Source organism: Copadichromis virginalis, linkage group LG17 (genome assembly GCF_057382275.1).
Source record: "Copadichromis virginalis isolate Kocher_CV1m ecotype Utaka linkage group LG17, C_Virginalis_male_GT1.1, whole genome shotgun sequence".
In the NCBI taxonomy this organism is placed as follows: domain Eukaryota; kingdom Metazoa; phylum Chordata; class Actinopteri; order Cichliformes; family Cichlidae; genus Copadichromis; species Copadichromis virginalis.
The window spans coordinates 1,173,715-1,201,050 of NC_140634.1; the positions used below are offsets into that span (position 1 = coordinate 1,173,715).

Here is a 27,336-nt window from a genome sequence, read left to right on the forward strand (position 1 = left end):
GGACTTTCTATCATATTTCATAAACATGTTGCTGTAAAGTTCAGGTTATTATTTATCCACTATTTACATTGTTTTAGCAGAAAAAAAGCTAATTGTATCCTTTGCTTAGGCTGCTGCCCCCGCGACCCGGCCCCGGACAAAGCGGATGAAGATGGATGGATGGATGTATCCTTAATAAAAAAATATCTGCTGCCATAGTTTAAACACTTGTTAGATCATCCAACATGTGCTATCCATGCATATTTACTTAGAATGAAGCTTGTTTCACAGCTGAACTAATTCACATTGTTTCATAGAGTTTCTAATACATACTTTGTCTAAAATGAATGTCATCAAACACAGAAAGAAGGTTGCATTTTGACTTTCATTGTAAACTGCTGCACACTCAGGCAAAAGTCCTGAGTGTGCCCATATGGGTTTTATTTTGCTAGTAAGTAAAATAAAAGTAAGTAAAATTGTATTTGTATAGCACCTTTCAAGATAAAATCACAAAGTGTTTCACAGAAGCTAGAACATAAAACAACATCAACCAAAGGCAAGTTTAAAAAGAAGGGTTTTAACTGTTTTTTAAAAGAACTGACAGAGTCTACAGATCTGAGTGGAAGAGAGTCCCAGAGTCTGGGAGCCACAGAAACAAAAGCTCTGTCACCTTTTGTTTTTAATCTAGTGTGCTGGACAACCAGCAAGCCCTCAGGGACCTGCTGGGAATATCAGGATGAGGAAGATCACTGCTGTAAATTGGAGCCAGTCCATGCAGTCCTGAGGGTCAGGATTATATTATGGGGAAACTGGAACCCTTGGTCAACAGCCTTGCAGCAGCATTTTGAACACCCTGCACACGTTCCAAGGAGGCATGAATCTGCTTAACATGAATATCCAAGGACAGAGCTGTAACACCAATCTTCCTAATAGAAGATTAAACAAAAGCGAGGGGGCCTAAATGTTTTAATACCAAAGGTACAAATTTATCAGGAGCAAAGACAAGGACTTCAGATTTCTCAGCATTAAGTTGAAGATAATCTTCTGCATTCCAACCTCTGATAGAATCTAAGCATCTCTGCAAGATTAGAAGTTTAGAAACATCATGTGGCTTAAAGCAGATATATAGCTGAAAATCATCTGCATAGCAATGATACGAAATGTCCTTAAAAGTGCTGAGAAGTTCCTGAAGAGGGAGTAAATATAACAAAAACAGTACAGGTCCCAGGACAGAACCTGTGGCACACCAAGAGAGGTGAGAGAGGACCTGAGCTTGGAGGAAGCCACAGAGAAGGATCACATAGATTTAAACCACTCCAAGGCCGTTCCTGATATACCCACCCAGTGTTTTAGTCTATCTAACAGAATATGATGGTCGACAGTATCGAAGGCAGAGGTCGGGTCCAACAACAGTAGAGCAGTGCACTCAGCATCATAATTCATCAGTATATCACTGGACACTCTAAGAAGTGCAGTTTCAGTGGAATGAGCTCTACGTAAACCAGATTGGAAATGATCAAGAATGTTATGTTGATCAAGAACCGCTGTGAGTTGCTTGGCCACAACATTCTCTAAAATCTTGGCGATAAATGGTAATTTTGAGATAGGTCTATAGTTGATAAACAGAGAAGCATCAAGTTTTACAAAAAACAGGCACCTGACCAGAAAGCAGAGAGGCGTTGATGATTGTAAGCACACTAGGACCAGTGGACTGAAAGACCTTTCTAAACAAAGGTCCAGATAAAACATCAAGAGGGCAGGAGGACGGGTTCATTGGATCAACTAATTTGACCAGCTCAGGTAAGGACACTCAGATAAAGTCAATGGTTAAGCCTAAAGAAAAAACGAGGTGTGTGTCCTTTGGCATGTGTGGGGCCAGACACATGCTGTGTAAAATGAAAGTAGTAGAGAGTACAGATTGTACAATTCTGAAAACCTTGCAAGTCAGTATCAGGTATGAGCACCTTCTTCAGCACAGGCTGTTGCTCTTTTAAGCAGTTTTCTTGTCCAGGAAGATCATGGATCTTATTTTATTTCAGACATAATTAGTCCATGTCATTAAAATAAAGGAAAAGCACTCTTCTGTGAATGTTGGCCACTTTTTGTTCCATTCTCTAACAAGATAGTCTCAGGCTGCTTCGATAATGTTGATTTCTTGGGAGGTAAATCTAACAGTGCCATTGTGCATGTCTCAGGTGCACTGGAAGCAAAACGTAAATAAACGAAGTGAGACTCCGAACTGCAGCCATGGTACACTACAAAGCAGAAAACCCGACTGGTGTCAAGTCTTTATTGTGCATTTTCCACCGATTGTTTTAAAATTACAGAATGATCTTGCCTGTAAATGTTTATTAGTTAAAATGCAATTAAATATAAACGGCACTCTTCAGACAGCAGGTTTATAGCTGCAGGTTTTGAAATAATATGTATCTCATGTGAAAACGAGGACAGTTTGATGTGTGATAGCAGCGTTGCATCACTCAGCGCTTTAAGATGTTTTGGAGAGCTCGGTGCACGGTCTCAAGTCGAGGCACGTCCCCGACGCGCGTGCCCGCAACCATGTCGCCATTTTGATTCGAAAAATATGACTGAGTTTTTCCTGCTTTGCGTGCTAAACTTAGCCCCGCGTTTGAATTACTTTGTGTGCGAGTACGTATCATACACTTTGCATTTGAAATAACTCGGATTGTTATTAACACCACGTAGTCATTCACGCGGGGGAACAGTTTATTTTGTAGTCTTCTTAGCCACATTTGACTATCGTTAGCTAAGTTGAGCTAGCTAACGGCGGTCTGTGCTGTCGCAGACTGACCCCTTCTTCAAAACAAATCACTATTCGCTCACAGGCTAACGTATGTTAGCTCATACGGCTAGCTAACAGTAGCTGGACAGCTAGTGATTTAGTAGCTGGCTGCTTAACGAAAAACAGCAACAACTCGGATCACACGGAATTACTCGCAGCGGACATTCAACCAAAGGTACGTTTTAACCGGGAATTCTTATCGTGAGTTTGAGCGTAGAGCTAATCTTAATCCTGCTGCTGCAGCAGCGACAAAGTTAAACCCAAGTTAGAGAGCTATTTAAGTTGGCCGCTCAGTACACGTTAACCGTTGGTAGCTAATTAGCTTATGTGCTAATCAGAGAAAAGGAGGAACTAACCTTAGCTGAGTTGTTCCCCAACTTTAGAAGTTGGTGTCTAAATATCGTGAATTAACACTGATCGAGATACCAGTGCTGGTCTATCGGCTAACTTCGCACAAGGACTCAGTAATGGCTGTTGGATTACTTAATCGATGTTAATGTAACATAGTCGTTAACTGTTAATGTTTAGTCCCGTCGACGTTAACAGAACTCAATTTCTGACCGATACGTCTCTTTAAATGCTGCATGTGTTTTTTATAGCTCGGTAACTAAAGAGCCAACGTTACTTTAGGGGTGTTCGGAGTCGGCTGAGGCCAGCAACGCAGACTTACTGAGCTGGAAGTAACTACACACTCTGTAGGTGAAGTGGTAGTTTTATCTTTCATGTTGGAGTTACTGGTGACTTCAGCAGTGTATGTGCTGTAGCATCGATCCCATGTTAGTCTGGTATCATTTGGGCATTTGTGCCCTCCTCTGGAGTTAAAGTAAACAGAAATCTGAGCCCCCACCGTCAGTCAGTTGATGTGCATGTTGATCATGCCAGTGCTGTGGAAGCTCAGCTTACATGTCTTCAGTTACACACCAGTGTCTCTTATTGTCAAACAATCTTAAGAAATCACTTCAGTTACAACAGTTTATAAAGTGTGACGCGTTACCAAATCCCCATCATGTGATCAAAGTCTGAAGCCATATCATGGTTGATGGCTGACAAAGGTACTCCATAATGTTAACTTAAAATATTTTGGGACCATCGCCTGTCTTAGATATGTCTGGTCAACGTAAAACATTTTTTACAGCTTCAGTGCTTTAAAATGCAATTAAGCAGCAAACTGCAAAAACTGCAGCTTCTGTTTGCCCTCTGAAGTGTGCGGATTGGTTAATCATTTGGTAGCTGGTGTCACAAGGTTTCTAGTACAACCCAGTGAACACTGGTTCGCTATCAGCTGGACTGTTATTTACATTCACAGTGAGTAAAAGGAGAGTTCATGGCAACAGACAGGTGGGATTCCCTTTCGCTTGATTGTACAGCTTTTTTTAACTCTCCTAATTACAGGCTGCTGTTGGCTCGCATTATCCACATGTGTGCCCTTTGTGTGCCATTGTTCCTTTTTTTTCCATCATCTCTTACATGTGCCAGAAGACTGTTTTTGTTGAGGTTGCCTCTGGTTTGTTCTATTTTGGATGTAAAGTCAAGCATTTGCTTTCCTGCTCGGTGTCCACAGGGAGCATTCAGCGGGTTATTATTGCGCTTGTGTACTCTGTAAATGCATGCCAGATGGACGCTGCTGCTGCATGTGCAAAGATCCTCCTCAGGAAAATGGGAAAAGAAAAAAGGGGAAGCACTTTGATTTCCTCCTGTAGTTTTACTTCCATGGTCAACAGTTAGATCTGTTGCACTGCCCGCTGAGACACTTTGGCTTTGACAAAGTCAGCAGATGTAGCTGTTTCGTGTCTCTGCTGGTGTGTTAGGTTGTCTAGATTAGCTACCACAGTAACTGCATGGGGGAAAAACAAAACAAACAGCCTGGTCACAAAAGCATTTTGTACTTTATTATTACTTTTCTCTTTTTTAACGGATTCTAACAATATGTTACATTGAGCTGTTACACCAGAGAAGAGGGGGAAGTTGACCTAAGCAGTCAATGTGTAGAGTAATGAGCTTGCACATAGCATTTGTACAAGGTGTTACCCTGTCATATATAGAAAGTCAAAGTGGTGGATTGCCAGATAGCCATGGAGAAGTCTTCAAATAACGAGGTCAACTGTGGTACAAGTAGAGCTGGGCGAGATGGAAAATAATCTTATAACAATATCTCACGCTGTTCCCTGTCAGTTGGTATTGATATAAATCACTATTTATGCTCAACGTAAAGCTTAAAGCCTTCTTTTTACTCTTGGTGATAATATAGGATTCATTTTAGTTTAAATATTAGTCATTTTCTCTCAGAAGTTGAACGTAATAACAACTTTATACAGCAATATTTTAGCTAACATAAGTATCTAATAAACTTAATTGTAATTCTCACTGGTCAAAAGCAAAAGAGATACGGTAACTCACTTCTTCAGTTCAAATAAATAATGTCTCGTGTTTATATTGAGAAACGTCTTTACTTGGAAAAAGTCAGTTTTGAGTGAAAAAACACTTTCAGGAAGCTCCAACGTGAAGAAAGGCTAACTTTGTAGCTGCTGCCAGACGCCACAATTTGTTTTACGCAGTCAAAATAAAATATGCAGATGAACTGTTAAATTAGTCTGATATGATGTTTAATTCAGGCAGCTTGTTACCAACCGCCCTGCTTTATATGGCAGTGATACCTGTAACAAGAAGGAGTGAGTATAAAGGGGGGCAAGGGGTGTACTAGACCATATTTATGTCAAGGCTTCAGTGAAACATATTGTATTACATATATATTTGTTTTTTTCTAAGACAGTAAAAGTACACATGGGTGACTGACTTGGGTCTTTTAGGCAGGACACTGAAGTTAATATGTTCTATGATGTGTTAACATCAGTCATTAACATTTTTACCGTTCAGTTGTATTTTATTTATATAGAGCCAACAACAGTTGCTCAAGGTGCGAAAACGCCATCAGAACGTCTGTTTTTTTAGAGCAGGAAATGTTGCATCCAACGTCGGGGCAAACCTCAGAGAATCCTGATATTCTTGCTTTTCTTCATTGCATGTGTTTCTTTCACACATGCACACTCATTCACTAGCCCACTTACACAAAATGCCCTCCAAGAAGGGTAGAGGCAGTTTTACTTCGTGCCTTAGGTTTCAGTAGTTTGTGTGACTTACTTACTGTACTTTTGATTATTTATTCTTTAAAGAGAATACGTTTTTTATGGCAGGTGCGTGCAGTGCGAGCGCTTACCTGCCTGCGCAGACGTTGTGTGCAGTCAGAATATTAAAAACTTTGGTTTCCATTATAAAAAACTACAGTGGGGTTTTTTGTCTTTTGAACACGATACATGATGTAAATTATTATTATGTATTATTTCTCATTAATAAGACAAAAGTATTTCTTATCCAATTAATGGATGTAATAAGCAATAGGTTACCTGATTACTAAAAGAATTGACTCCTGGTACCTTTTGTCAGTTAATAATCAACCTTCATGTTGTGCAGGGTATGGTGAGCCTCTCAGCGACCCGTCTCCTAAAGAGGCCCGCGTTTTAAAAGGAGACCCATGCTGATAAATGCCAGGCCTCGCCACACTCTCTGTCGTCTGCACAAACACAAATGCCTGCCTGCCCGTGGGGGAGGTCTGATTAAAGATATCCACATTTCATCCACTGGTATGTGTGAACACTTTACTGTCAGGCATTTGTGTCTTTTTCTAGTTACACTATGACTGTGTTTACTTGGACCAATGTGCGTTTAAATCATGACAACGTTTTCTGTCTTAACTGATATCACCTCCATGTTACGTTAGAGCGTCAGTTACGGTCCAGGTTTGAACTTCTGCAGCCATCGACACTGCCTGATGTCTCGCAGCTTAGCACGAACACTGACAAGACCATATGTTTCTGTCTCATAAACCTATGAAAAATTCAGTGCAGGCTGTATGATGTGCTCTACATTATTGCAACATTGTGACTACAGTTGGCCAGATCTTACTTTGATCACCCGAGTCACATTAGGCCCGTGAGAGAATGCTGTTTACAGGACAGATTAAAGTTAATCCCAGAATATTACCGTTGCTGTGAACATTGTCTTTGGTATAAAAGGATAGAAGTACTAGTGCTGTACTAATCCTCTTGTTTGTTTACGTCAGCTTGGAGCCCCTGCTTCCTCATCCCAACCTTTCACTCTTAACTGTCCTACTCCTCTCTCCTCGCTCTGTCGGCCCAGGGCTGTGTCCCCCCTCCCAGCGGCCACCATGTTTTGGAAGTTTGACCTGCACACCACCTCCCACATTGACCAGCTGCTGGACAGGGAGGACGTGACGCTGAGAGAGCTGATGGAGGAGGATGACGTCCTGCAGGAGTGCAAGGCCCAAAACCGTCGGCTGCTCCTCTTCCTTTCCCAGGACCACTGCATGCAGGAGCTGGTCAGCCTCATCACCACAGAGCCACCTGCTGATCTGGAGGAGCGAAGCCGCTTTAAGTGAGAGCCCACACTGACTCTTAGAGACTGCTGGGAGAGTGGAGACATTACTTAAGAGTTAGATTAGAAGACTGGGAGCAAGACGAACACGAAGTGGAACATGCACCTATTTCCAAAGACAGATGTTGAGCCTGAGTTGAATTGATTTGCCTTGATGTCAATTAGATACAAGCACCACAATTAACTCACTTGTTCAGTTAATAATTCAGCTCATGGGTCACATAATAAAGAAATCTAACTCTCTCCACATACACAGGATTTATTTAGGATTTATGAACTTTACCAGGAAAATGCTGTTGTTTGATATGCACGCGCTGGTATTTTTAGATTAAATGCTGAAGTTTATATGCACTGTTGTTTGAAAGGAACGCAGCAAAAAGAAACTTCCAGCTTTTTGCATATATCCACGTTTTGCTGCTGTGATTAAATCCTCACACACGTTGAACCTGTAACCCCATCACCTTCATTTTTCCTTCACTCATACTTGCAGTGATACTTTGAAATCTTTAGTTTGACACAGAGATCTGATCTTAACGTCAGTCTGTTGTGTTTTTCCCTCTGCAAGGTTTCCCAATGTTGCTTGTGAGCTTCTGACCTCAGATGTTTCCATTATAAACGATAAGCTGGGTGGAGACGAGTCTCTCCTCGAGATGCTCTACCACTTCCTGGAACAGGACCCACCTCTCAATCCTCTACTAGCCAGCTTCTTCAGCAAAACCATCGGCAATCTCATTGCCAGGAAAACCGAACAGGTAACTAGTAAACAAGATATGAATTCCTCTCAGATTAAGCGAATCATTTAGGAACATTTCCACACACCAAAGTTTCAGAGAGTAATAGCAACTGGAGCAGGGCGTTTTGTGGGGTCTGCTGAGTTTCCTGGGACTCAATAGAAATGCTCGTCCCCACTTTGGAAAGTCAGTCTGTTCCTCCAAAGGTTCCTAGTCCCGGAGGAAGAGTCCAGTGAAAACATGCCTAGAGAGCATAAAAACCCTCAAATGTGAAAATCTAAGATTGACATTAGCTGTCTGTTAAAATCCACAGTCTTTCACATTGTGTCATTTTCCAGGTTATTACCTTTTTAAAGAAAAAAGAAGGCTTTATTGGTCTGGTGCTGAAACACATTGACGCCTCTGCCATGATGGACCTGCTGCTTCGCCTCATCAGTTGTGTGGAGCCTGCCCCTTTGAGACAGGATGTTCTGCATGTAAGCGACCGAAATGGCTCGTATGTCCTGTGAGTAAGCTCGAACCTGTCGCATGCTTTTAAGTGATCTGTTTCTTTTGAATCCTAGTGGTTAAACGAGGAAACGTTGGTTCAGAGACTCACAGAGCTCATCCATGCTGGCAAAGATGAGGAGGTGAGTGGGTGCAGCGCTCGCTGTGCTGGCCGAGTGTCGTCTCGATGTTTCCTAATCATTTTTATTGATGGGTTCCAATAATTTAATTGGATTATTTATTTTTCAGAGACAATCAAATGCGTCCCAAACGCTGTGTGACATCATCCGCCTTAGCCGAGATCAGGCCAGTCAGATGCAGGAGAACGTAGAAGCCGACCCACTATTGGCTGTGCTAGAATCGTAAGTCTGCGGAGCGCTTGTATGTTTGTAGTAACGTACAACTCTCTGTAGGAACTGTGGGGATAGCTTTCCCACATCACTCATGCCTGCTCTTCCTGCTCTGTCCACACCACACACCAGCGTCATTGTTGACTGTTGTTTGCTTAGTTCTTGACCTGAAATGGAGAGGCATTAAAAACCTCAGGTTGTAGCATGTGTACACACAGACCTGCTGGCAGAGCCTGTTTGACTGCAGCTTTGATTTTGTGTGGGTGTGTGTGAGGTTGACTTTGTGCCTTTTGAAAATGCTTCCTTTTGCATCAGAAGCTAAAACATTGTTGCTAGCTGGCCTGTTAATGGTGCATAAATGTGTTCCAGGCAGGAGAGCGTGGCGGGGCTTCTCAAGAACATGTTTGAGGGGGAGAGGAGCGAGGCCTCCATCGTTAATGGAACTCAAGTGCTACTTACCTTACTGGAGACCAGGAGGTCTGGGTGAGTCCCTCCAGTTCTTAATCATTCAGGATGTAAATTGTGCTAATTTTGGTGTCTTCCTGACTCTTAAGTGACATCATGTAGTAAATTTGTATTTTACTCGCCTCTCAGTCGAGACAGTAGAAAAAACCCGTCACAGTCACTGAGCTGATATGCTGATTGTCTCTGCTTGTGTCTGTCAGGTTGGAAGGGCTGATGGATCTGTATTCTCAGGGTTATGAAAGGTCTTACACTGTCAACAGCAGTATTTTAAATGCCATTGAGCCCCATTTAAAGGACTTCCAGCAGCTTCTTCAGGATCCCCCCAAGGTAAAGACTGTAGTCGGAGTGTAAGCATGAGCATGGTGCAGCCTTTGAACACTGGAGTCACTCAGCTGCATGTTTGTAATGGTACTGCACTTTTCAGCGCTGGTCTTATTTTCCAGTATTGTACAGCTGACGCTGCTGTTAAATGTCATGTTATAGTTTTGACTTGATTTGGGGCAGGGATAGCTCAGTAGGTAGAGTGGTTGCCCCGTGATCGGAAGGTTGGGGGTTCGAATCTACCGAACGGCTACCCCCTGGTACGCCTGAGCGAGGTACCGTCCCTACACGCTGCTCCCCGGGCGCCTGCTTAGTGGCTGCCCACTGCTTCACTGAGTGAATGGGTCAAATGCAGAGAGTAATTTCCCCACGGGGATCAATAAAGTATACATCATTATTATTATTATTATTATTATTATTATTATTATTAAAAAACAATGTCCATATGCTACTTTCACTCTTTCCTCAGAAAAGTGCAATATTGACGACCTTTGGCCTTCTAGATCAGCCACTGGGGAATGCTCGCCTTCATGTGGCCCGGCTGGTGGCTGCCCTGCTCCAGACCAATGCACCCAATATCTGCCAGGAGCTCTGTAACCTGGCCACCATGGACCTGCTACTGGTAAGGCTAACCTTTCTAGAAGATGCCGTTTGTATATTGTACAGTGTTTTGGGAAATTGCATGGGATTTGTACGACGTTAGTCAAAAGGTTGGGAAGCACTCTTTACCCATCTGTGAAAGCAGGTTCAAATAACCCTGCCCTGCTGTACTGGTTCACAGTCACTGGTAAGGCTCCAATATTACCAGCACGTGTTAAAGGGCACAGAATCAGCTGTTCATGTTTTTTCTCAGTAACTTGCTAAAATGTTTAAAATGAAATGCACGTACTGGAAATCCTGTGTCTGCCTCCTGTAGGATCTGTTCTTCAAATACTCCTGGAATAACTTTTTGCACTTCCAAGTGGAGCTGTGTGTGGCCTCTATCCTGAACCATCCTTCCTCAGAGGAGCGGCCAGGCCTAGGCCTGCAGAACCACGAAGAGAGCGCTACAGCGTCCAGCCCTCAGGCGCAAGAGGAGGACGCGACAACGGATGGGACGAGCGACCCACAGACCTGCATCCACGGTGCGCTCGTGGCACATGTAAGTGGTTATGCACGTCCCGCACGACATTGAAACATTTCCACAGAATCACAGCGCTCACATGTTGCTGTTTTAAACTCTTAGCTCTTCCAGAAGTGTCGACTGCTTCAAAGGATCCTTGATGCCTGGGAGGAGAACGATAGAATACAGTAAGTCTTCCTTCTGTAGGTTCCTGTGTTTTTTTTCTTACAATCAATCAGTGCTTTGAGTTGAAGGTAATAACTGTGTCTGTGACTGTCAGGGCTGATGGTGGTACCAGGAGAGGCAACATGGGTCACCTGACTAGAATAGCCAACATGGTGGTCCAGAACCTGGAGAAAGGACCAGTACAGACCCAGATCTCTGACCTCATCAGAGGTATTTATACAGTTGTCCAGTGTGACTATTAAATCTTCCATTTTAACTGAAAATCACTGACCAGTGTTTGCTTTTGCAGAGCTGCCAGAAGACTGCAGAGGTCGCTGGGAGAGCTTTGTGGACGAGACCCTGAGAGAAACTAACAGGAGGAATACCGTAGAACTGGTGAGTCCCTCCCACCAAATACCTGGCAGGTACAGCACTGTGCAGAAGTCTGAGGCAGGTGAGAAAATGCTGTAAACAAGGGATGCTTTCAAAACTGGGAGTGTTAACCATTTATTCTCATCAGTCAACAAAATGCAGTGAGTGAACAAAAGAGAAATCTAAATCACATCAACGTTTGGTGTGAGTAGGGATGGGTATCGTTTAGGTTTTATCCGATACCAGTACCAAACTGGTGCTTAAACGGTGCTCGAACCAGTGCTTAAAGAACGGAAAACACAAACTTTGTCCTAAACCTCTCATGTTTAGCTGTTTTCCACTTTTTCTTTGGTCATTTTAGCCTTTTTTGGCCAGGGTGAAGGGAGTATCTGCCATCAAACAAGAAGACAGCCGCATGTAGCTATGATGATGTTTGCTAGTTCACCTTACATGCATTAATGTAATAACGTGGTTAGCCTACTCAACGTAAATTACACACGAACAACATTAAGCTGCTCACGCAGAGAAGAACGGCTGCTGCTGCATCATCATCCTCATCATTTCTGCTACACTGGCAGGGCTAGGGGCCAGGACTCTCCTCTTCGGGTTCTTGGGGGATGTTGCTCCGGGTTGATAACAGGCACCACACCCGCAGTAGATGTGCTCGGTGTGAGGTCTCGCAGCAAGCTATCAAATACGGCGCATTTCTCGGCTTTTAAAAAAAACGCTATACGTCTCCAGGTGTTTCATCGGATTCGAGGTGTTACCTCCTTTGACAGTATCACAGTATCAGCTTAAAGCACTTGTTGCTGCTGAGTTTGCATCTTTTGCTGTGAAGAATTTGACCGGTCCTCCTTGGGCATTTTTAATCTGTAGCTCTGCTCTAAAAGAACTTACGTACCTGGCCCCGCCTACTACGCTCGCAAAGGTAAAATGATTGGCTAGAATCCAAAGTGTCTGACATCTCAGGAAAATAAAGCTACCGTTACTACCGTTTATGTCAGAACCGATACCGGTGCCCATCGCTAGGTGTGAGCAGCCGTTGCCTTCTGCTACGTACACGTGCACACAGTTGTTGAAGGAACTCGGCTGGTAGCTCGTTCCAAACATCTCAGTGAACTAAGCACATCCTTCTGTCTCTTCATGTAATCTCAGACACACTCGATGTTGATCAGGGCTCTGTGGGGGCCGGACCATCACTTCAGTACTTGTTCTTCTTTATGCTGAGGATAGTTCTTCATCACTTTGGCTGTCTGGTCTGGTTGTCCTGCTGCAGAATACATTAGGGGCCAATAAACAGTCATTTATATTTCTGAAACTTTCTGTGTTTGCAGCATTTTTTCCACACCCGCCTAAAACTTTTGCACAGTGCTGTAAGTCTCATTTCCTCTTCTTCCTCTTCTTCCCCCACGTTAAGTCCAGCTCTGCGTCCTGCAGCAGCAGTTAATCAGGACAGGAGCGTGCAGCCCACAGCAGAGCAGACAACCTTTTCAGCAAATTTGGGCTTTGAGATGATTTATCGAATAAATAAAAAATATCAGCAGCAACAACTCCGAAGTGTCTTGACCTACATGACCTATGTACATTCAATACACTGACACACCTCATAGCGCTGTTACACTGAGCTTGTTCTGCACTCTGTCCTGCAGGTAAGCACTCACAATATGCACTCGTCCAGTGAGGACGATGACATGGAGAGCCCCTTCCCCAACGACCTGTCGCTCCAACAGGTATCGCAGCCGCGCTCAGAAGCAAATCTTAACACGCTGCCGCACCACTCACGATGACACCAGGAACAAAAGTATGAGCTCACCAGTTGTGCTTGAACTTCACAGGCTTTCTCAGACTATCAGATCCAACAGATGACTGCCAGCTTTGTGGATCAGTTTGGCTTCAACGACGAGGAGTTTAGCGAACATGATGAAAATATCAAGTAAGTCTTCTAAGGAAAGGAGTTCAGAGTTTTCATCCTGATCTGTAGTTCCCAGGGATTCTTTTGGCATCATGTGTGTAGTGCAACAGCGGCCAGCATGTTTGACTGCTGGCTTACAGCGACATAGGATAGCTTTGGTGTCTTTGTTCAGATAGTTTGGCCCTCCAGGTGTCACAGGAGGAGGCGGCTCGAGCTGTCGCAGAGTTTATCGAAATGTCCCAAACATGTAATGTGTGTGTTGTTGCTTCTGTGTGTGTTCTCCCTCCTCAGCGCTACGTTTGACAGAATCGCCGAAATAAACTTCAATCTAGATGCTGATGATAACAGTGTAAGTGTGTGTGATTCTTTAAAACTCGTCCAGTGATGGGCGTGAGCTGCGTGTTTCTGCTGTGCAGTGAAAGGACCGCATCACTGCTAATTAGTCACAACACGCTCCTTCATAAATATGTCCACGATGTTACGATGTTTAACCCACTGAAAGCTCTCCTTTCATTGTTCACAGGCCAACGCAGCTGCATTTGAAGCCTGCTGCAAAGAGAGGATACGCCAGTTTGATGATGCTGAAGAGGAGGAGGATATCTGGGACGATAAGGAGATCAACTATGCAACTCAAGCTAAATCCAGAACAAGGTCAAGCTGATGCCGTGTTTCATCCTCACTGCACTTTGTTGCATGCCGTGGATTTGTTTCATTAAACCTTTAACTTAATGAGCTTCTCCCTTTCTTCCAGGTTCGGGGTCTCTCAAACCTCAGAGGGAAGCTCCAGGAGCAGCATGGAAAACGGAGGTCGGGAGCGGGACCGTGCATCTGAATCGGATGAGGACGAAGACTCTGAGCAGAACACGTCAGATTCGGGTAGATGGGAATGCAGCCAAATGTCGTACTGACCTGTGAACAGCCTCTCAGGTCTTAAAAGTGTTTGGTGTCATCTCCAGGTCCTGGCTGGACAGCAAATTTCAGGGATTCTGGAGAGAACGCAGCATCCCAAACCTCCCCCGGGTGGGAGAGCTCAGCAGGGAGCGCGACCGAGACACAGCAGACTGGCTGGGCTAACTTCACTGAGTTCCAGCCTTTCTCTGGGTGAGCAGTCACACAGACCGCACTGGTGACGGTTTTCATAGGAACGCAATGCTCAATGCTCTCTTCCTGGTTTCCCACAGTACAAAGACAGATCCCAGGTGCAGCTCTCCTGTGGAAACGGGCAGCAGTGATGTCGATAAACAAGCCAAACAAAACCACGAGAAGAGCGGTGAGTCGCACGTCACCGCTCCGGCCGGCAGATCCTCTCCTAAACTCATGTCCAACTCAGGAACACCGGTTCTTAATTGGAGCAATAAATGAAGAAAAGTGTAATAACAGTATTTTTCTGCACGTGTCTGTCAGCAGATGTTAGTACCTCCCCTGGTCCAGCAGGAGAAGGGAGAAAGGCTCCACTCGTGGCCTCAGACAGCAGCTCCTCCGGAGGCTCTGACAGCGAGGAGGATGACAAAAATGCTGGTGCTCCTCCCACCTTAGAAACAGCCAGTGCCCCGGGCAACAAGACGGCGGACCTCAAAAGGTGTGCGTCGTCACGTCTTTCAGAATGTGTCATATCAGTGAAAGCAGTTGGGCGTTTAAAGCTCAGTGAAACGTATCCGGCGAGTAAAGCATGAGCGCCGAAAAACAAACGTCACTTTGGGGTAACGTCCTGAGACTGTCCACGCTGCACACACACAACCTCTGTGTGTGTGCAAACATCTATATTTGAAACATAATTACCACATTGATGTAATTATAGAGCGCGCTGGAATTTGAAATTGCTGCATGCATTCAGTTGAGCTTCGCCTTTCTAAGTACAGTTCACCCCGGAGCTAAAGTTTGTCATGTTAACACGGAGCCAGCTGAGCTCCACACAGATCATGAGCATTTTGTATGCCACTAGTGGATCTGACCACTCAGCCTTCATTTCCACATGCTCCAAACTAAATGGACAGCTGGCCGTCTTCACGTTCAAAAATGATGCATTCTGCACGAGTGTCCATGAGCGTAGCTGTTCTGAGCTTGTTTCCCTCTGCTGGTCTCCCAGGTTGGTTTTACAACTAAAAGCATAATAAATGTTACATTTATACGTGTGTGTGTGTTCTGCAGTGAGGAGTGTCCGGTGTCTCTGGAGAAGCTCTCCCTGTCAGATCCTCCTACAGCTTCAGAGCAGCAGCCTGCTGAGGATCTACCTGTAAACACGCAGACTGACAGGAAGTAAGTAGCCAGGAAGTAAAGCACCTCGAGGTGCTTTATGTTGTAAGGTAGACCCTACAATAATGCATGCAGACAACAATCATATGACCCCCTGTGAGCAGCACTTTGGTGACAGTGGGAAGGAAAAACTCCCTTTTAACAGGAAGAAACCTCCAGCAGAACCAGGCTCAGGGAGGGGCGGGGCCATCTGCTGTGATTGGTTGGGGTGAGAGAAGGAAGACAGGATAAAGACATGCTGTTGAAGAGAGACAGATTAATAAGCATGTCAGCTCAGCTGGAGAGACATGAGTATTTCCATCCTTCCTGCTGCCTCGAGCATCAGCCTCTCGTCACACTTCCTTCTGCACAGTGTTAGCAGATGTAGTTTGGTAGAAAGATGAAACGGCTCCTAGTGCATTTCTTTGCATGTAAAACTGCACAATTATCCTGCATTTGCAGTGCAATGCATCATGGGTTTGCTAAGAAAATGTGACGCTGCACAACAGTAGTCACGAAGTAAAGCAGGTCAGTAAATATGGTCCATCCATCCATCTTCATCCGCTTTGTCCGGGGCCGGGTCGCGGGGGCAGCAGCCTAAGCAAAGAGGCCCAGACCTCCCTCTCCCCAGCCACCTCCTCCAGCTTATCCGGGGGAATACCAAGGCGTTCCCAGGCCAGCCGAGAGATATAATCTCTCCAGCGTGTCCTGGGTCTGCCCCGGGGCCTCCTCCCGGTGGGACATGCCTGGAACACCTCACCCAGGAGGCGCCCAGGAGGCATCCTTGTCAGATGCCCGAACCACCTCAGCTGGCTCCTTTCAATGTGGAGCAGCAGCTGCTCTACTCTGAGCCCCTCCCGGATAGCCGAACTTCTCACCCTATCTCTAAGGGAGAGGCCAGCCACCCTTTGGAGGAAGCTCATTTCTGCCGCTTGTATCCACGATCTCGTTCTTTCGGTCACTACCCACAGCTCGTGGCCATAGGTGAGGGTAGGGACGTAGATCGACCGGTAAATTGAGAGCTTCGCTTTTACACTCAGCTCCCTCTTCACCACGACGGACCGGTGCAGCGTCCGCATCACTGCAGCTGCAGCCCCAATCCGTCTGTCGATCTCCGGCTCCCTTCTCCCATCACTCGCGAACAAGACCCCGAGATACTTGAACTCCTCCACTTGGGGCAGGAACTCATCCCCGACCCAGAGTGGGCACTCCACCCTTTTCCGGCTGAGAACCATGGCCTCGGATTTGGAGGTGCTGATCCTCATTCCCGCTGCTTCACACTCGCCTGCGAACCGTTCCAGTGCGAGCTGGAGGCCCTCACCCGATGAAGCCAACAGAACCACATCATCTGCAAAAATCAGAGATGAGATTCTGAGGCCACCAAAGCGAAAGCCCTCCGCCACTTGGCTGCGCCTAGAAATCCTGTCATTAAAAATTATGAACAGAACCGGAGACAAAGGGCAGCCCTGGCGGAGCCCATCACCCACCGGGAACGAGTCCGACTTATTGCCGGCAATGCGAACCAAGCTCTTGCAACGGTTATATAGGGATCGAATGGCCCGTAGCAATGGGCCAGACACCCCATATTCCCGCAACACCTCCCACAGGACACCCCGAGCGACACGGTCGAATGCCTTCTCCAAGTCCACAAAACACATGTAGACTGGTTGGGCAAACTCCCATGCACCCTCAAGTATCCTGGAGAGGATAAAGAGCTGGTCCAGTGTTCCGCGACCAGGACGAAAACCGCATTGTTCCTCCTGTATCCGAGGTTCGACTAACGGACGAACTCTCCTTTCCAGCACCCTGGCATAGACTTTCCCAGGGAGGCTGAGGAGTGTGATCCCCCTGTAGTTGGAACACACCCTCCGGTCCCCTTTCTTAAAGATGGGGACCACCACCCCGGTCTGCCAGGCCACAGGTACTGCCCCTGATCTCCACGCAACATTGCAGAGGCGTGTCAACCAGGACAGCCCTACAACGTCCAGAGCCTTCAGGAACTCGGGGCGGACCTCATCAACACCAGGGGCTCTGCCACCAAGGAGTTGTTTAACTGCCTCAGTGACCTCCCCCCCGGAAATTGGCGGGTCATCCCCCTCATCCCCAGACTCTGCTTCCTCCTCGGAAGACGTGTCAGTGGGATTAAGGAGGTCCTCGAAGTATTCCTTCCACCGCCCGACAATTTTCTCAGTCGACGTCAGCAGCGCTCCGCCAGCACTATACACAGTGCAGGTAGAGCACCGCTTTCTCCTCCTGAGACGTCTGACGGTTTGCTAGAATCTCTTCGAGGCAGTCCGAAAGTCTTTTTCCATGGCCTCTCTGAACTCCTCCCACACCCGAGTTTTTGCTTCAGCCACTGCCCGAGCTGCATTCCGCTTGGCCTGTCGATACCTGTCGGCTGCCTCCGGAGTCCCACAGGCTAACCAAGCCCGATAGGACTCCTTCTTCAGCCTGGTGGCTCCCTTCACCTCTGGTGTCCACCATTTGGTTCGGGGATTACCACCACGGCAGGCACCAACCACCTTGCGGCCGCAGCTCAATGCAGCAGCTTCGGCAATGGAGACGCTGAACATGGTCCATTCGGACTCAATGTCCCCAGTCTCCCTCGGAATGCTGTTGAAGCTCTGCCGGAGGTGTGCGTTGAAGATCTCGCGGACTGGGGCCTCTGCTAGACGTTCCCAGCACACCCTCACTACGCGTTTAGGTGCACCAGGTCTGTCCAGCGTCCTCCCCCGCCACCTGATCCAACTCACCACCAGGTGGTGATCAGTTGACAGCTCAGCCCCTCTCTTTACCCGAGTGTCCAGAACATATGGTCGCAGGTCTGCTGATACGATTACAAAATTGATCATCGACCTACGGCCTAGAGCATCCTGGTGCCACGTGCACTTATGGACACTCTTATGTTCGAACAGGGTGTTCGTTGTGGCCAAACTGTGATTAGCACAGAAGTCCAATAACAAAGCACCGCTTGGGTTCAGATCAGGGAGGCCGTTCCTCCCAATCACGCCCCTCCAGGTCTCGCTGTCATTACCCACGTGAGCATTGAAGTCTCCCAGCAGGACAACAGAGTCTCCAGGTGGAGCACCCTCCAGCAACCCCCCCCCCCCCCCCCCCCCCCCAGGGACTCTAAGAAGGCTGGGTACTCTGAACTGCCACTCGGCGCATAAGCGCAGATGACAGTCAGGACCCGTTCAGGGAACAAACCCTCTCGTCCACCGGGAAAAACCCCAACGTACCGGCAGCAAGCCGAGGGGATATTAGAATACCCACCCCAGCCCGCCGCCTCTCACCAGGGGCAACTCCAGACTGAGACAGGTTCCAGAGCCCAAGCCATGTGTAGAGGTGAGCCCGACTATATCTAGCCGGTACCTCTCAACCTCACGCACTAACTCAGGCTCCTTCCCCACCAGAGAGGTGACATTCCATGTCCCTATTGCCAGTCTTGGTCAGTCCGCCAGGGCCTCCGCTCCTGGCCGCCACCCGGCACACAATGCACCCGACCCCTATGGCGCCTCCTGCGGGTGGTGGGCCCATGTCTCCTCTTCGGGCTGTGCCCGGCCGGGCCCCATGGACTAAGGCCCGGCCACCAGACGCTCGCCCTCGGGCACCCTCCCCGGGTCTGGCTCCAGGGCGGAGCCCCGGTAACCCTATCCCGGGCAGGGTAAACTGTTCCCTCGATGTCCTTTTCATAAGGGTCTTATGAATCGCTCTTTGTCTGGTCCCTCACCCAGGGCCAATTTGCCATGGGAGACCCTACCAGGGGGCAAAAGCCCCCAGACAACATAGCCCCTGGGATCCCTGTGACACACAAACCCCTCCACCACGATAAGGTAGCGATTCAAGGAGGGGTAGAAAGATGAAACGGCTCCTAGTGCATTTCTTTGCATGTAATGCAAAGAAATGCAGTAAATATGGTGCTATATGCAATAGTAAATAATGCTTTAGCACACAGCATGATTGTATATGTGAAAGCCAAGTCGCTCATACACGCTCACAGACAAGCTGACGCTGTTCAGCAGTGGGCTGCACACTTTGAATCATGTAGACTCCAGCGGGGGGGGGGGGAGTCTGCTGAGTGCCTGCAGAGGCCACTGCTGCTGCTTGTAACATGTTGTTGTCTAAAGCAGACACATAGCCTTCATAGAATCATGAAATCAGTTAACTCGGGTTACACTTTCTGATTTAAAAACACATCTTTGTTAAGTACGTTTAGTTGTTAAAGTATGTTTGTATACCAGGAGAATATTTAGTTGCTGCATTCACACTAAATGTAAAGCACTGCATTCATGTTAGTGGAGGTGAATGTGTCAAAGTTTGTGCATTTGGGGGAATAATGGGAGACGCCACTCTCAGAAGTGGAGCTCGGGGTTATCGGTTCAGCTTTGTGGTTGAAATGGGAAACGAGGAAATGCTACTCACACAATGAGGCAAAACTTTGTACTTGGAGCAGCAGCAGCCTGTTCCATACGGAGGCAGCAGACAGACTGCAGTCTAACAGCATGTAGTGCTGGACGTGCATCGTGTCTCCTGCACACAGCTGACTGTTTCCTTTGTCGTCCCAACAGAGAGGAAACGCCACCACCCCAGGAAGTGTCGGTCAACGGGCCCGTGTGAGCGCGATGGGCGCCGCAGCCCCTGAGAGACGCAGACTGTCAGCCTCCTCCAGAGTGACTCCCCTAAATAACCTCACTGCAACTACGGTGTTTTTACTGAATCACTCTGCCATGTTATTGGACCTGGACACTGCCAATCGACACCAATAACGAGGCGGCAGGACATGTAAAAAAACAACCCCCCCACACAAAAAAAGAAAAAGCGAGACGGAGCAGAGTGCAGAGGAATCTTCTTCAAAGCCTTTTCCTGATGTTGCACATGATCCCGTGCAGTTTTAATGTAGCAGCGATCTTTGAAACGACAGAGTCCGAGGGGTAACATCGTCACCGCTATTTTTTTATGTCCTCAAACATTACTCTCCCGCTTCCCACCCTTTGGGATTTTACATGGGCACCCCGAATGGATAGCACAGGCCAACTTTAAATGATGCCTCAACAATAAATACGTTGTTTTTCCTTCAAGCTTAAGAAAAAGCACTTATGCAGCCATTTACTGTACATTATAGCACAATGATGTAAGTGTTGTACCTTCATCTCTGCTGGTTGTCTCCTCTGTCCTCACATCAAGGTTTTATCCAGTGTTTGGGTTTTTTTGGTTTTGGTCGCTGTTGATGAAACATCCTCACCATCGTACGTCACCAGGTTTCTGAATGTTTTGAAGTGCTTCAGGACGCTCTGTTGAAGAGGAGGAGAAGCGGGTCAATGAACAGAGCTCTAATAGTATTACTGTCTTTTGCTCATGTGCAATAATGTCAATTAGCCATTTTATTTAAAAAGAAAAAATCTGGCATCAGAGACTCATTGGGTAGTTTCAGATTTGGATATGATCTCAATTTTCTCTTCTTTTACTTTAGTGCATGTATAACCGGTTCTCTGTTGACCTAGCTAGTGAGCTAAGACCTTCTGATTGTATTGACCTTTACGTTCTTGCTATCCCCCTTAAATCAACCAAACTTTATCTACCTATATACAAATATTATCTACATTTATAAGTAATTTTACAAGCAACCTTGAGATTACTATTTTTGTCTGTTCCTTTTCTCTCTTTCCACCAAGCACTTACTCACAGGGGGAGAGTGACATTTGGTAAGAGTGACGCTGTATGCCCCCCACCCCCCTATTATTATTATTATTATTAATTTTTTTTTTAAGGTTAATTTTATTTTGTTTCTGAGCAGCAGAATTGGAGGGAGAGCAGGTGTGAGTTCTGCAGAGCTACAGGCCTCTTTGGTGTACTTAAATCATTTGACAGCGATCAGGTTCTATGATTATTGTTAAAAAATTCAAATTAAAAGTGTCTGGCTGACCACATTAATACCAAAGGCTCTGCTTTGCTGGTCTGGTGTCATCTTTGCACTGGTGCAGTACGTTTTGTTTTCAGAGACCTCGTCCACACGCAGTTCCACACGACACCTCATGATGTTTTATAGTGCAGGGTTAAGACCCCACAAAAAGACCAACCTCTATGAGCAAGCGACAGTGGGACGGAAAAACTCTTTTACCAGGAAGTAACCTCCGGCAGAACCAGGCTCAGGGAGGGGCGGGGCCATCTGCTGCGACCGGTTGGGTTTGAAGGGAAGGACGCGGGACAAAAGACACGCTGTGGGAGAGAGCCAGAGATGAATAATAACTAATGCAGAGTGGTGTAGAAACACCAGCGTGACTTTATGGGGGGAGCACAAACTCCCTCCAATGAGGGGATGTTCAGAAATCATGTGATCAGCTCATCAATGTGGCCAAAATTGCTTCGGAGTCCGCAGCCACTCAGGGCCTGAACACGTTCGGTTTCAGTTTTCCCTCCGACATGTCTGTGCAAACACCACTGCTGCACATGTGGCGTGCACACTTTGCTCCTCCCCCTCTGCTTGGTTTTGTTGGTCTTTTCCTTCCTAAATAACCTGGTCATGAGAGGTGTGTTGGTTTAAGATTTTCATTCATTCTTTTCAGCATGTAAAGTGCAGTGTTGCCCCACTGGGACAGATCCACTCTGAGGGTTCTAATGTGCAGCTGTGATGTTAGAAATCAACAGCAGCACTGAGGTTACTCTGCATGAAAATGATTTTCCAAACAATGCATTTTATCTTTTTTTTTCGTCATCTCTGTTTGGAGTAGGCAACGTTCATCTGTGTTGTTCGGGGCAGAATAGTTTTGTTGGTGAGCAGAGAGGGCGTCTCTGAGGGCTGCAGGTTTAGTCCAACCAGCTAATGCTTAGAAAGCCCGGCTGTGCTTTCAAAATGTCAGGAACTCTCCATCCGTCCATCTTCTTCAGCTTCAGCAGCCCAAGCAGAGAAGCCCAGACCCCCCTCACCCAGGGGGCGCCTCCTGGGTGAGGCTCCTTTCGAACTTCTCACCCTATCTCTAAGGGAGAGGCCAGCCACCCTTTGGAGGAAGTTAATTTCCGCCGCTTGTATCTACGATCTCGTTCTTTCGGTCACTACCCACAGCTCGTGGCCATAGGTGAGGGCAGGGATGTAGATCGTCTGTCGATCTCCGGCTCCCTTCTCCCATCACTCGCGAACAAGACCCCGAGATACTTAAACTCCTCCACTTGGGACAGGGTCTCGTCCCTGACCCGGAGTGGGCACTCCACCCTTTTCCGGCTGAGAACCATGGCCTCAGATTTGGAGGTGCTGATCCTCATTCCCGCTGCTTCACACTCGGCTGCGAACCGTTCCAGTGCGAGCTGGAGGCCCTCACCCGATGAAGCCAACAGAACCACATCATCTGCAAAAATCAGAGATGAGATTCTGAGGCCACCAAAGCGAAAGCCCTCCACCACTTGGCTGCGCCTAGAAATCCTGTCCATAAAAATTATGAACAGAACCGGAGACAAAGGGCAGCCCTGGCGGAGCCCATCACCCACCGGGAACGAGTCCGACTTATTGCCGGCAATGCGAACCAAGCTCTTGCAACGGTTATATAGGGATCGAATGGCCCGTAGCAATGGGCCAGACACCCCATATTCCCGCAACACCTCCCACAGGACACCCCGAGCGACACGGTCGAATGCCTTCTCCAAGTCCACAAAACACATGTAGACTGGTTGGGCAAACTCCCATGCACCCTCAAGTATCCTGGAGAGGATAAAGAGCTGTTCCAGTGTTCCGCGACCAGGACGAAAACCGCATTGTTCCTCCTGTATCCGAGGTTCGACTAACGGACGAACTCTCCTTTCCAGCACCCTGGCATAGACTTTCCCAGGGAGGCTGAGGAGTGTGATCCCCCTGTAGTTGGAACACACCCTCCGGTCCCCCTTCTTAAAGATGGGGACCACCACCCCGGTCTGCCAGGCCACAGGTACTGCCCCTGATCTCCACGCAACATTGCAGAGGCGTGTCAACCAGGACAGCCCTGTCAAGAAATGTTCGTTATGTTCGGTTAACCTTCAGTGGAAATCAACCATCACAGGTGGTCATGAAGATGGATTGTGATTCAGTGAATCCACGATCACCTCAGACCGCGGCACACGGCCCTGTATTTGCTCAGTAATAGTTCACAGCCTCGTTCAGGCTTCTGATGTGTGCAGAGTTCTGCTGCGACTCTTCATCAATCCAGTGTTACACCACGTTTACTTGAGACTAGCATATTACCACAAAATCTACCTTTCACCAGCCCTTGTTTACATAAAGTACACTCTGTTTTTGAGCGGAAATAAAATGAGACAATAAAATATTTAAATGTTTAGATTATTTTGACTATCTGACTGCAGAGTGCTGTATGTTGAACTTTAGTGAGAATTTTTTTTGTTTTGTTTGTTTTCAAGCGTTTATAAATTTTAAATGGCAGCACATAATCACACCCGTGGTCCTCAGGGGTCAAAAATGTCCCCATCTGGTTTGATTGATAATTAATATGAAGTGGATTTTTCCCCACTTTTAATTAAAACTTAATTCAAACATTTTGACACAATTTCTTTTTTCCATTTCAAATTTAAGTCTGATAAAACCTCATAAAAATGAATTTTTTCTTTGTTTTCGGGTAAAAAATAAATCATCAGTTATCGTGAGGATCGTTTCTCAACCAGAGTCGGCTGCTTTAACAGATGATCACGGACGGGTTTATGTCAACGTTAATTTAGAAAGCTGTTTTTAAACTACTTCAAGTTTTTTACTGGCAGCACATAATCACACCTGTTGTCCTCAGGGGTCCAAAATGACCCCGTCTCGTTTGAGTGTTTATATTTATCATTACCTGACAGTTTTCTATATTTTGGCATGGTAGGAACACCAGGGCATGAGTCTGAGTGAAGGCAAACTTTCATGAGGACAAAGGCGTGTCCATATTTGACCCAAGTGCAGGAGGAAGCTCAGGTTTATTCCTCTGCACTGGTCCCATCATGGACAGCTTTCTTTCTGCAGTTGCAGGCCAAGGGGCATATACAGTAAACAAGCTGTTACAGGTGATTGTTTTCTTTTGGAAACCTGCAATGTTAGGGACAACTCGTGTCCTGACTGCAGGACAGACGGTTTGCCATCGCACACGAGCATGTTCCATGTACAGCTGGACCTGCATCACATGCTGCCCATGTTTTTGTCTCAAAGTTCCCTGGTTTACTTGGATGTTCTGTTGGAGGGGACAGAGTCCTCTGAAGGGGACTTGGTGCTCATACAGTCACATCAGTACCAGGATCTTACATCACAGCAGGAGGAACACCCACTTGTGTTTCAAGTCAAGTCAACACCAACACACATCATACACCTCAAATGGGAGCACGTTTGTGTCATGAACGACGATCATCTATTGTGTCTTTATCAAGAAATTATGTCCTTTTTGTGCTTCTATGATTAATCTTGTGTCAGCATGAAAACTTCTCTACCAGACTCAGGATGTCATAAACTGGCCGTAGCGACTCTACTGGATGCACGGCAGTAAGAATCAACACACCCACATATGCCTACAGCTGCATTCGGTCCATTTTTCTTCCTCTCTTGTTGTCCCTCCTTGTTCATCATTGAGTTGGCTGTAGAGCAGGTCATCTGCTAATTGGATGGTTGTTGGTTCAATCTCTGTGTGCTCTAGTCTGGAGTTCTTACCAAGGTGTCCTTGGGCAAGTTACTGAACCCCAACTTGGTCTCTGATGCATCCATCGGCATGTGAACGTTAAAAAGCAGAATACAAGCAGAATACACTGTGTATAATGCTTTCAGTACTCGAGTAGAAAAGCCACTGAAGGAGTATGGGACCTGGCACATGTGCTTGGACTGTGGTAGATCATCTTTCTCTGAGGCACATGAGAGAGTCAGGCATCGTCTGTCACTGGGAAGGTTAGAAGACCAGATCAGTGTTTCCTCACGTTACTGCAAATATTCCTCTGTCTCAGCTGATTCCTCTTTCCTGCTTGATTCTTTGTCTTCATCATAATTGAAATGGATGATGTGTAGTCCTCTGACACATCTTCTATTTCAGTTTCACATTCTGAAAATTCAAGAAACTTCAAGAAGCCCAGTCACTTTCTCTCCAAGCTCCTCAGACTACCATGTCCTGGATGCCTGAGAACCTACTTGAACATAGTTCAGATTCTTCATCACTTTTCTTCACTTCATAGCCTTCTTCCACTTCTGCAGGTGGCTGATGTGCTTTTTCAGAGAAAGGGTAGCATGTGCTCTAAATATTGACAATATTTTCTATATCTTCTAACCCTGGATCTTCCTGAACATTGATTCTCCCTCCTCATTATACTAGGACAGCGGTCCCCAACCCCCGGGCCTCGGACCGGTACCGGGCCGTGAGAGTTGAGGCTCAGGTGTGAAATGTATAGTTTTCAGGGTTTTTATCGGTTTCCAGCGTGATTTTGTTATCGTTTTTATCGTTTACGCGGTTTTCCTGGGTCTTTTCACGTGTGTTATGAATAAATCTTTTTTTCGGTACCGGTACTAGTTTTATTTTGTTGTATTTATCCGCGACACCTTAAAGGCCGGTCCGTGAAAATATTGTCGGCCATAAACCGGCCTGTAGCGCAAAAGAGGTTGGAGAGCGCTGACCTAGAGGACAATATGTGCTTTGTCCTACTGCTCATTGCTTTGCACAACATGGTAAAAAAATTAGCTCACAAGCCTCCAGAGCAGTGGAGGCCTGTGAGCTGCTTTCTGTGTACGTAGGGTCGACCTTACAATACGAAGCACCTTGATGCGACTGTTGTGATTCGGCGCTGTGTAAATACCGTTGAATGTGGAGCGCCTGCCTCCTCTTTGTGCTGCCTGTTGTGGTGGTTATGACCGTTGCTTGACCCCACACATCAGTGATCTGAGATGTTTGACAGCAGTGTGTGAAAATGTGGCCCTTTGCAACACTTTGTGGACGTTTTTGTCCCCGAGGACAACAGACGTTATAAAGTCCAATAAAACCCCATAAATACATCAAATTACTTCAAACTTATTCCAATCATGCACAGCATAGTACTGAACAACTTGTTTTCAGACCATTTGATTAATAAAAACACATTTTTGATAGCAGAAGATTTCTTTAGAGGACAAAAATGTCCCAAGGACAACACAAGGGTAACAGCAGGTATTTGGTTTGCTCTTCTTATAGGAAAACAGGTGATGCAGGTGATGCAGGTTGAGCGCTGCAGAGCAGCTGTTGACTGTGGTGCAGCAGTTTGCAGACAGACACGGACACGTGAACCTTTAAACCCACAGTTTTTTATTTGGATTCTAAAAACTCGATATCGACATGATTGACAACATAACCCGGCTCAGAAGGTAGTTTCTAATTTAATAAAAAACAACAAATAAATAAAAGTGATTATGTCATATTGTTGGGGCGATGCAGCCGTTGAGAGATGAGTAAACGAGAGTGAAAAAGGTGAGCCGGGGCGAGCGTTCTGTTCCTCACCCAAACCATCAGGTTGTTTGACCTTTGACCGTGAGGAGCCTGCAGACGTTTATAGGTTTCATCATGCTCGCACCGCTAATACCAGCAAATCCTACTGAAATGAACTGAGCATCAGAATATTAAGCAAGAAGACGGCAACCAAACAGACTGGATACGAAAAAAAAAAAAAAAAGGATTTTATTAGAATAATTTATTCACAGGATCAGCGTCAATCAGTATGAATATTTCTACGTGTTTGTTATCGTCAATCTCACAACGATGCACCAGGAACACCTGACCTCTGACCTTTGTTAGTCCACATCGTCCCGTCGCTGTGGGCGAGCAGCGCGGTGAAGAGGCTTCCCCTTCCACTCTACTGTTAATGGTTCATGTTTAAGGACAACTGTGTTTACACAAAGAAAAAAGACACTAAGGGTGTACATTTGCAAGAAGCATTAGTCACATTAATACAGAAACAAATGGCACGTTGAATTCCTAATTTCAAAATAAAGTGGTGCTTGAGGAACTTTACTGAGGAGA

General features: G+C 46.3%; 1 protein-coding gene across 4 annotated transcripts; it reads left to right on the forward strand.

The window, feature by feature from the left end:
* The first annotated feature begins 111 nt into the window (after nucleotides 1-111).
* Nucleotides 112-21,294, forward strand: ppp6r2a (protein phosphatase 6, regulatory subunit 2a). Of its 4 annotated transcripts, XM_085435876.1 has the most exons (25): nucleotides 112-165; nucleotides 1,720-1,779; nucleotides 6,251-6,420; nucleotides 6,977-7,231; nucleotides 7,797-7,983; nucleotides 8,301-8,438; nucleotides 8,526-8,591; nucleotides 8,698-8,810; nucleotides 9,168-9,281; nucleotides 9,464-9,590; nucleotides 10,054-10,206; nucleotides 10,501-10,725; nucleotides 10,810-10,874; nucleotides 10,967-11,082; nucleotides 11,162-11,247; nucleotides 12,873-12,953; nucleotides 13,059-13,156; nucleotides 13,427-13,484; nucleotides 13,659-13,786; nucleotides 13,887-14,011; nucleotides 14,092-14,236; nucleotides 14,317-14,405; nucleotides 14,543-14,714; nucleotides 15,284-15,391; nucleotides 19,936-21,294. In XM_085435876.1, exons 4-25 carry the CDS (start codon nucleotides 7,005-7,007, stop codon nucleotides 19,982-19,984), a joined length of 2,670 nt encoding a protein of 889 aa, XP_085292002.1. In that variant the 5' UTR covers nucleotides 112-165; nucleotides 1,720-1,779; nucleotides 6,251-6,420; nucleotides 6,977-7,004; the 3' UTR covers nucleotides 19,985-21,294. The 4 variants fall into 4 exon arrangements, with proteins under 4 accessions (XP_085292002.1, XP_085292001.1, XP_085292000.1 ...); XM_085435875.1 differs by lacking the exon at nucleotides 112-165 and having other exon boundaries at nucleotides 1,104-1,779; XM_085435874.1 differs by lacking the exons at nucleotides 112-165; nucleotides 1,720-1,779 and adding an exon at nucleotides 2,515-2,957.
* Nucleotides 21,295-27,336: the final 6,042 nt, after the last annotated feature.

Coding starts and splice junctions, on each gene's coding strand:
- ppp6r2a (XM_085435876.1), top strand. CDS start 7,005: ATGTTTTGGAAGTTTGACCTGCACACCACCTCCCACATTGACCAGCTG. Junction 7,232..7,796: donor GAGGAGCGAAGCCGCTTTAA/GTGAGAGCCCAC, acceptor TCCCTCTGCAAG/GTTTCCCAATGTTGCTTGTG. Junction 14,237..14,316: donor GAGTTCCAGCCTTTCTCTGG/GTGAGCAGTCAC, acceptor GGTTTCCCACAG/TACAAAGACAGATCCCAGGT.